The sequence below is a fragment of the Falco naumanni genome, chromosome 6, assembly GCF_017639655.2.
Source record: "Falco naumanni isolate bFalNau1 chromosome 6, bFalNau1.pat, whole genome shotgun sequence".
In the NCBI taxonomy this organism is placed as follows: Eukaryota; Metazoa; Chordata; class Aves; order Falconiformes; family Falconidae; genus Falco; species Falco naumanni.
Genome location: NC_054059.1, coordinates 24,376,376 through 24,386,998, shown reverse-complemented (window position 1 = coordinate 24,386,998; position 10,623 = coordinate 24,376,376). Strand labels below are relative to the sequence as shown.

At 37.5% G+C, this 10,623-nt stretch overlaps 1 protein-coding gene across 1 annotated transcript in view; it reads right to left on the bottom strand.

Annotated features, from left to right (window-relative positions):
* Nucleotides 1-7,269: 7,269 nt before the first annotated feature.
* Nucleotides 7,270-10,623, bottom strand: part of TPO (thyroid peroxidase) — a 46,440-nt gene continuing 43,086 nt past the window's right edge. Inside the window, exon 13 of the mRNA XM_040598478.1 lies at nt 7,270-7,464. Within this exon, the coding sequence (XP_040454412.1) occupies nt 7,304-7,464 (161 nt within the window). The 3' untranslated portion in view covers nt 7,270-7,303. The remainder of the gene's footprint in view (nt 7,465-10,623) is intronic.

The window sequence follows — 10,623 nt, the reverse complement described above, 5'->3', positions numbered from 1 at the left end:
TATTTATCTAATTAAGATAAAAAGTTGGTTAAATTTACTCATAACTGGTACAGTACTTTCCAGCTCAGTATTGTACAAAAAAAAAAAAAAATAAAAAAACCCCCATGATGACCCCTAAAATGATGGATTCTAAAGAGTCTTTAGGAAGTAGCCCAGCATCTGTAACAGCTAAAAGTATGTCATATATACAGCAACACACAGTAACTATACTGCCTATACAATAATTTCAAATTTGAAAATAAAAGTTTATTATGTTTCCTTAGAAAGGTCGAAAAGCCTGAGTACTATGGAAGCTGATCACAATTGTCTCACTATTATTTTGTAATTCTTCCATAATTTGTTATATCCACACCTTTTCCTTTATCTTCTGTCTAAACTGTAAGGTCTCTACAGAATTAATTGAATGAGAAACTAGTGCAGATCCTGCTTTAATTGGACAGGGGTCTCTTGTCGCCATCCCAGTGCAAATCAGTAGTAGATACAGAAATTATCTCCTCTGAATGAATAATTTTATATCAATTGAGATAACAGGTTCTGCCTTGGACACACACGGGTGGAAGAACAAGAAAAAAACTCAAAGCCCACGTAGACACTGATGCTCAGTAGTGCCCTCAGATTGGGCACAAAATTTGCTACCTCTTTAAATTACTTTTTGGCAAAAGCAGCTATTGGGTTTGCATGCCCCATATCAGAGAGCATTCTTGCTGAAGGATCATGAGGTGTGGCCAGGTTTCTGCTGCCTTTGCCCATTCCATCCATGTTTGTGGTAACATCAAACAACAAGGAAAGAAAAGAGCAATTCCAGCTTCAAGGCAAAGCTTACAGCAAGGTGGTTAAAGTTTATAGGAAGCCTAAACTCAAGTTTGCATGGAATGTGCAGAAATAAAAGCACACATTCCTGGTAGCAGGCTTTGGGAGTGTAATTTCAGGTGGGTTACAGTGCAGCCATAGCCTGTCAGTTTAGAAGAAACTTTCTGCTGTGTCTGGTTTGCTTGGGCAAACAAAACCCACAATGGAGCCTGGACTCAAAGGAGCCTGGACTGCTAGTAGGGCAAGGAAGGCAGAGTGTTGTCACAGGTACATGAGCCCTTATTCAGGTTTTATTCAGTGCAGAAAGCAAACTTCTTATGGTTTCAGGACTTTATTCCTTACAATGAGGCTATATAGTGATGAAATACCATTTTAAAGCTGTTTGTCTGCTGGGTTTCATTATATACTACTGTCCTAAGATATATATTTAGAGCTAGAAATGAGAGGCAAGGGCATGCACACCGATATACTACCACTTTTTTGACAATGTGATCAGAGATTTCAAATAGACTAGGTAAATAAACATCAGCTGATTGAAAGTATCTGTGAGCATCTTTTCCAGAACAAACAATTTGCAATACATATTCACAAGAAACCGTAAAGTTCATACCCAGAACAACAGACCACAGGGTCTCACCATCACTTTTTTTTTCCATTTTAACCAAATGAATCAAAATGTCTCATTTTCGTTCTGATTTACACAGAAATATTTTATGCGAAACAACATTGTTATTTCTTGGCAGCTAGATCTTATTTCAGTAGTAGACATGGAACTACCTCTTAATTTTCAGTTTGGTCTTTCAGAGACCTGTTATTGGAGTATTACAGATAAACTTGAAATGTCACCTCTGGCTCTGCATCTTCTGTCATGTTATTTTGCCTTTGGGATTAACATTTAATGAGCAGCTCTTGTCTTCTGATCAATTCAATGGGAGCTAAATTGTTTGGGTTTTTTTCATTGATACCATACAAACTGGTTAAACTGGCTATGGAAATGATTCGTGATCAGTTCTCAAGTTACAATATTAAAAAGCCATCAATCAAATTTAAACATAATCTGAAGTAAAAATCATGTAAGAGTATAATCTCAAAGCTATAAAGTTGAAGGCACAAAAGGAAATGTATGAAGTAAAACCAGTAAGTACAGTATCACCAGTGGACCAGTTATTAACAACAGCTGAATAAAACTGAATGGGAGGAAACCCAAGTTTTTCTGGAGCAAGGTTTCCAGAATATTGAGACTAATGGGCGTCAGAAAAAAAATGGAAAATTTACAAGTGAACTAACTTTACTTCCTAGTGAGTTTGACTTCATATCCTTAAAGAGTAAGAGAGGGACTAGATATGTATGAATATTTATGTTGAAAGAGACAGGTAATTGTTAGCACTGTGGGAAACAGCATGGTAAAATGAATCACTTTCTTTCCCAGTTTGAAACTGCATTTGCTGCAGTATGGTGTTGAAGGTAACATTAATCAGCTCACCAAGAATACAGAAACGACGATGAGACTTCTTCATGCTTACTTGTACTGATCTTTGATTTTAAACCTACTCACTTGTTCCTGTTAATTCCTTTGGACATTCCTTGTGACAACTTTAATGACAGGATTAAATCTTTACTCCATTTATCAGGTAAGCCCCCAATATTGTTCATTTTGTGCCCACAACATGGACAGGAGGAAGAAGGAGGGCCCTCACACAGTAGGCTTTTATCCCTTTAAGGCATAATGTATTCTCGTAGTGGCGCTCAGAGGCCCCATTAAAGTTTCAGAAATTTAACATACTGGGTAGATTTTTCACGGATTTATCATGTGATTTAAAGTCCAAAGTGTATTACTTATTGAATTAGACAGAAATTTCCCATCAGCACTTTAGATTACCCTCATCCATCAATCACATAAACACATGCTAGTTTACTGGTTGAAAGTATTTTTAATACAGCTTTTTCAAATTTTTAATGTATATTTGTCATATTTTTTTAAAAAAGGTACTAAATACAGCTAGATTCCTATTTAATTTGAGATCATATCAAAGAAAATAGGATTTATAAAAGTAAGCTTATTTCCATTGTCCTGAGGGTAAGAGCACATAATTATTTAATCATATGACACACTTCGATCTAAAAAGTTTCTGCCCATTGGCTAAGCTTTCATAAATGATTAGTTTTAGCCTACTTCATCTGGGAGGCAAAACATACACATTTTAATGTCTTCACTGTGGGTCAACATGACAGCCTTTTTCCTCATGATTGGAGTATGCATAGATGCAAAGCTAGGACTTTTCTGTTGATAATTTTTTTTTCAATTATTTTTAACTTCTAAAAATTACACAAATGATGGGCCAAAGTAGTAAGGGCCAAGCAGCTTTGATTTGAGACGACTCAGTTAATTAACTTCCTGAATAAAGTTACCCTATACAAGTTTCCATGTGAGTCAAAAACATTACCCAACCTTAGAAAAGAGACTTGAACCCACTGATGAATTCCATCAATAAAAGCAGGATTGAAGGTTATATAGATTTGCAATATTGAATAGTATTACTAGAGCTCTTCAAAATTTTAAGAGCACTTTAGTTTTGAAGATTGAAATGCTCATAATGATGTGAAGTGCTCTCAAAATTCTAAATCATTCTATGCTGCAGATCCCCACATTCTTATTACTGCTAAATTTCAGCTGCTCTTTTATTATAATCAACATGTTGGTTTAGAAAAGTATTGCATTGCCTTTTTTACCAAGGCTCAAAACCTCATTCTAAATATACATTGAAATTAGCTGGGCCTTATGAATGATGTTCTTAAAAATGCAAAACAACAGACCAGCAAACCAAGACACCCAACAGCCTTGATAAAAACTTACTATATCAGCTGAAGTAAAACCACAGAAAAGTAGTTTTATTTAAATTTGTCAGAACTTTTTTTTTGTTTTAATATGGAAACTAAGCACAATTGACTGTTGGTAACATTCTCCTTTCACTTTTTAATACAAATATTTTTAGGAGCAAGTTACTGTCAAGTACCTAACTACTTCTTTCTCAATGGAAACAGTATGAGAAATTACATGAGTGAGACATGCACACAGCCATGTAAAAACCACAGTTTACAGAGAAACTATGTAGAACACTGCTAGATACCTATTCCTTTTCTCCATACCTAATCACAAAATCAAAGAATCGTTCATATTGGAAGGGACCTTTTGAGATCAACTAGCCAAACCTCCCTGTTTAAGCAGGATCAGCTACAGCAGGTTGCCCAGGACTGTATCCAGCCAAGTTTTTAATATCTCCAAGAATGAAGACTCCACAATGTCTCTGGGAAAACTGTTCCCATATTTGACCACCTTCACAGTAAAGAAGTATTTTTTGTTTTTCATGTTTTTTACTTTGTGCCTATTGGCTCTTGTCCTGTCAGTGGGCACTTCCAAGAAGAATCTGTCTGTCTCATCTTAATTTTCTTTCAGCAGGCATTTATACACAATGACAAGACCACACTGAGACTTCTTTTCTCCAGGCGGAGCAGTCGCAGCGCTCTGAAGGTCTCCTTACATGAAAGAAGCTCTAATTCCTTCATTGTTTTCATCATCCTTCACTGGACTCAGATTAGTAATTCCATATCTTGTACTAGAGAACCCAGAACTGGACAGAGCACTCCCGGTGATGCCTCACCAGTGCTGAGGGGAGGGGAAAGATCACCTCGATTGACCTGCTGGCCACGCTTTTCCTAATGCAGCCTAAGGAGCTTTTGGCTTTGTTAATCACAAGTGTGCATTGCTGGGTTATGTTCAACTGGGTGTCCACCAGGACCTACAGGTCCGTTTCTGCCAAGCTGCTTTCCAGCTGGTCAGCCCCCAGCATATACAAGTGCTTGGGCTGTTCCTCTTCAGGTGCAGGACTTTGCACTTGTCCTGGTTGAACTTTGTTAGGTGCCTGTCAGCCCATTTATGCAGCCTGCTGAGGTCCCTTTGGATGGAAACTCGGCTCTCTGGTGTATCAGACTTTGTTCCAGTTTTGCATCATCTGCAAACTTTCTGAGAGTAAACTCTGCCCCATCTTCCAGATTGTTAACTAAGATGCTAAACAGGACTGGACCCACTATTGGCCCCCGGGGTACACTGCTAGCTTCCTGCTGTTATCTCACCAAAAGTGCAACATGCTGCCCCGTCACTTTCCCAATCTGTCCTTCCTAAAAAGCCTGTATCCATCCATTGCAGCAATCCAGCTGTGTGAGATATCTCACCATGTTTCTGTGATCCCAGCAAGGTCATCGCCTTGTAACTGTGCACAGACTTCTCAACATTCCTCCTGGTTGTTCCTGAGGAATGCATATCTGGGTTACAGTTCACATAATGATAACACTGAAATGGGCTTAGCATTAATTCTTCAGTACGTATGCCTTAGACACCACTTTTTTAGAAGGTTTCACCTTCAAACATTGCCTCTTACTGATGATACTTGGCTAGGAGCTTCTAGTAAGAAGGTAAAGAGATAAGGAGGTAAAGAATAGCTGCAGCTGCATCCTTGAGTCTAAGAAAGGGGATGGTGTCTTTTAAAGATTTGTCAATATAAATTATAACTAGTATGTAATGACTGATACTCTGCAGTGGCTTAGTTGGCCGATTAATATCACAATTTCAAATTCACCAGCCAGTTTAAACCACAGTCCTGGCAGAGATACGGTAAAATAAGTCTCATTATTTCTATAAAAGAATGCTAGGGAGACTCAGGTAATCACTTGCCAAATTTAGCCAGTCATTTGTCAGTGAACATTTTCTTCCATAGTTTTAAGCTGTAAGAGAAAGCAGTGTATGTCACATAGCAGAAATTCTTATGATTGATTCCAGAGATTCAACAAACCTAACCTTTAGCATAAAGTGCAAGGATGGGCCCACGGAGATGACAAACTCCCCTAGCCCCTGGGGTCTAAAGGAAGACACTAACCTTGTTTGCTAGACACGCAGCAGTGGACTGGGTGGCTGTACCTGCACCCATTTTCTTGGACTGTCAGAAAGCCAATGAAGCTCTGAAACGCACAATTGACTTGGTCTGGGGTAACGATCACTTGGCAAGCAGCACTGACTGTAAGGACTTTCTGTTTCCTCCCTTGAAATATAAAATTTACCTTACATTTGGAGCTGTTTTACGTTCATGCCAGTGCAGTGTCCTTATATAATCTGTCTTTGTTGCACTCAACACCAGTGAGCTAATCTCTTTAAGCTAATCTGAAAGCAGGTTTTTGTCTCGATTTAGAGTGGTAAATAAATGTAACCATGGTTGAATGGGTAAAGGAATAAACCGCAAATAAAGATAAGAAACACCTACAAAAAAGGCAGGGTTTTTTTCCCTATTTTTTATGATGTTAAAATATGAAACTCTGAATGACTAGCACCATTCTTTTTTAGTTTTATCCCAGAAAGAGTTGACCCTGAGGATTTGCATTTGCATTTGCTACAGCAAGAGAGAGCTAGATCCTTCTGGCAGCATTCATTGTTGCGAAGGTACTTTTGCTGGTGTGTCTGCCCAGAGGGATGCCAAGTGCTGCTGAGTTAGAACAGTCTCCCGCTATCATCCTTCACTCCTGGGTGTTTGATGTTCTCACACGGCCTCTCTTAACATTTCATTTCAGGGATGAGATCTCACTTGAGGGACGTGCTTAAGTGGTCCAGAACCACAGCTGGAAAACTGACTGGATGCACATCATATCATTGAAAACATCTGTTTGTTTGCAAGAAGGTAATTCCTCCTCCCCCCCCCCCCCCCCCCCCCCTCCTCCACAGAATTATTATCATTCTGTGTTTTCCTTGTGCAATTAATAATAAGGGACAGTGTGATCCCACCTGTCATAACCAAGGTATTTGCTGAAACAGGAAACAAGGAATGTGCCATCAGTGAGATTCAGTCTACCTATGACTGTGTCATATACAGCACTCAATATGCTCAAGATTTGAGCACTCTAGACTTTCTGTGCTTCCTTTGGGCACTTTGGTAAAGTAGATATCCATCCACTTGAGTTTGACTTGCGGGTTTTCATGGAGCTTTTGACAGATCTAAGCACTATTTCCCCAGAGCAGGTATTGCTCTGCATCAGTGGGTGACTACACTTGTACTCCCCACCTAAAACTTAAAACACTACACAGCTTCCACACATGCTGAAAAGCTGAAAAAACCAAGAAAATGCATAATTTATGCTAGGTCACATAGGTGGAACTTAGTTAAGATTCAGATGCTGAGTTTAGACACTAACTAGGTAAAACTCAGGTAGGTTTGATCCCCCCTGCACATGCATTGTCAGGAAATAGTGGCTTATATATGGTAGGAGTGGAAAATGAAAAGCTTACTTCTGTGTCTGTATTATTTATTCAATACCTTAATTTACTTTACAGAATCTGACTGTATCTTTATGCCCATGACTGCGTAGACATTTTTTTATGTCTGTTAACAGTTCTTTAATAAATGTCAATTTTGTGATTTTTACAGCAGTGTAAAACAGAACAAAGAAAGTTTTAAAAGACAGTAGGTTTGCAGGCATTACCAATGCATGTTCTTCCATCTTCTGCCAGCTGGTAAGGGTCAGTATGGAGACATTTATAGCTGCCTTTAGTGTTAACGCATTTAGCAGAAGGAGAGCATGCTGGATTAATTTCATTTTCGCATTCATTGATGTCTGCAAAATGAATACACACGGATCAATAATCGTGACAAATTACAGAGGTATTACTGCCTTCTCATACACACCTTCTACAAGTATTCATAAACGAAAGGTATTGTACACTTTCAGTGACACACAGATACTGCCCAAGATCCACATTGTTACTGTTTAAAGCACAGAACTGGATTGGTTTGGTTTTTTGGTTTTGTTGTTTTTTTTTTTTTTTTTTTTTTTGTTGTGGGTTGGGTTTGGTTTTTTTTTTTTTTTTTTTTTTGCTTTGTTTTGTTTTGATTTGGGGGGGGGTGTGTTTGTTTGTAAGCTGGAAATGATGAAAAAAGAAAATTTTGTTTTGGTAATCTACCAAAAGCTACAAATGCAATTAGCTGAATTTCAAAAATGCAAACTGTGAATCTGAGAGCTCTCCTTGCATGTGCTTATGTCCTAAGACTGAGTTCCTCTATAAACTTTCTCCATACTGCGCTCTACAGAGATAGTGAAAATAATAATGCTGAAAGTTCTATACGCTTCTAGGCATGATTTTGAGGAGTCAAGGATTCAGGTTAGCTTTGGTTATAAAATTTATAACAGTAATATGTGATATCACTGCAAAGATGGTTGTTTCTAGATGTTATATAAATTCTGTGAAATGACAGTATCCTGACAGAATGGTGAGCAGTTGAACAATTATCTATTGAAAAATGTACATAAACACATTGTTCCTGAGGCCATTCAAGACCTTTCATATTCTGATCATGTGAGGAAATGGGAGACAGTGTGGAGTGCAGAAAAGAAAGTACTCAATGAGGGGAAGAATAGAGTCTTTTTCATATTTCTGCATCTTTCTTCTTTCTGTGCAATATTTACTTGCAGGTCTGGATTTAGTTGCCTAAAGATAGGTGCCCAGCACTGTTCTAGATAGTTTTCCATTGGTCCCGTATAATATTTGCCAGCTTGTTCAAGATCTCTGACCCATGGTCCTGCGAAGCACTGCGAGCCTGTATGTGGGCAGGCAGCTGAGCCTTCAGTGTCTTCTTTTTTTGGTTATATACCTTATTTTTGATTTGCTACTTCAGGCTAAGCAGCTTTTTTGGATCAGTACTAGAAACTGACCGCGTAGGAATGATTTACTGACTTCATTTAGTATTGTCACTCAGACCACTTAGGGAATACCATCTTTGGAAATAGGATCAAACCTGATCCTCTCTTAAATTTTAATACAAAGCAGCAGCTGTGTCCAAAGCTAGCCATCAACTGAGACAATCAACAATTAATAATGCAATGCAAGGAATAATCTTAAAATTCAGAACCTTAAGAAATGCTAACCTTCATAACACCTCTCTGAAGTAGGAAAATAATCTGTTATACAGGATGAAGATAAGTATTACTCCCATCAAGAGTACATTTTGGGTTAACTCCCACTGGCTTCGTCATCATCTGGGAAGGAAAACCTGCACAGGCTTTGCCTGCACTGTAATTCAAATGTGCTATTTCAGCTGTTGTAGATACATAGCCATGCTATCTGTTAACTAGCTAACTTTTCTTTCCGTCACTAAATAGTGCATGTCAGATCTTTCCAGCCTACTCTACTATACCAAGAGCGCCATACTTTATTAAAGCACAGTAAACAGAGTTATCTATCAAGAGTAAGATAACACTTAATATAAAGGAAGGTAGAGTAGTCTAGCACTAAATGACTTCCTGAATCAATAGAAATGATTTCTGTCAAAGCCAAAGTTAGTAAGCAGGAATTAACAGCTCTCAGATTCCTATGCTTTTGCCAGCAGGCTGTTCTGTCTTTTCCAGAGCAGCATATAATTTTGAAACCATCTGCAGAAATGCTAAGCTCTATCCTCCTCATTATATTGCTTGACATTCCTAATTTGCTGAACATTTAAAAGAATGGGAACACATTGCAGAGACATGCATGGAACAAAGTGCTTTCTACTGTAAAACTCAAGTAGCATCTGTGTAAGTGGGTTTTGATGGTTTTCTTTTAATAAAGGCGTTGCTTATTTAATATATGCAGCAGCTTGTTTTCCTATAGCAGATATACAGTCTTTTGTTTACATTACTGAACATATTAAAAGAAACTAGGACAAGGAATGATTCATTCGTATAAATTATTTATTCAGTTTGCTGCCAGAACATTAATCTATCGAAAAGATTTTATTGTAATTCATTTAACAGCTTTATTTCTTTATATGGTATTTATGTGGGTGGAATTCAATGGATAAATAGGATTTGAATAAAGGAAAGAGCTGCAAATTTCATTTGACTTTTTCCATACCAGGTATACAATTAGAATGAATAGTTTTCTATTCTGCTGTCACAGAAATACTGATAAGCAGACTTTGTTGCGGATCAGCTGCAGCACTTGCATTCAAATTAATTTACCACCATCCATATTATAGTCCCAAATATGGCCTTTTCAGGTTTCATTTTCTCTCATGTTATAAAGCTGAGAAGTTTGAGTATGTGTGTGTGTATATATATATATATTTATATAAAAATATATACACACACCATTATAAACACACCCAGTTGAAATGTGAACAGCGAATTCATCCTTCATAGCTGCAAAGAGTGAAGGTCTTGTAATGAAATACTTGCCACATTCTCTTTCTTCCTATCTTATTCTATTCAACAGTAAAAATAAGGCAAAAGGAAGAGAGAAGATAAAAGAGCAATTAAAATTACAGAAAAATATGTCTCTGAAAATGTGCATTAAATATTGAAAGACAGAATCTCTTTGCTGATTTTCACCTGCTCTACTTTTCTACCTGAAGAAGGAATTACTTTGGGAAAATCTTTTCACAGATATTTGGAAGAGGGTGGTTGGAACTGAGGTGATAATTAATTTGATTAATTTCACTTACTCACTTCAGAATTTTTTTTCTTTGTCACTTAACTCATTAAGTTGATACATGAACTACTGGTGCCGAGCTCATTCTGTACCTAGAGCATTCATTGAAACAAGGCTAGAAAAATGAAAACTGTCTGTCTTGTTATGTTGAATTTAGGAGGGAGCAACGTATAATTCTGATTTGCTGCTTTTTTTTTTTCCTACTGGCTGTTAATAGACTCAATTTTTACTTAATTAAGTAATTTTTAGTGACATTTTCCTATAATCAACTTGATTGCTGAATCAGGATGGGTAGAGGTAGAGATAGCAAT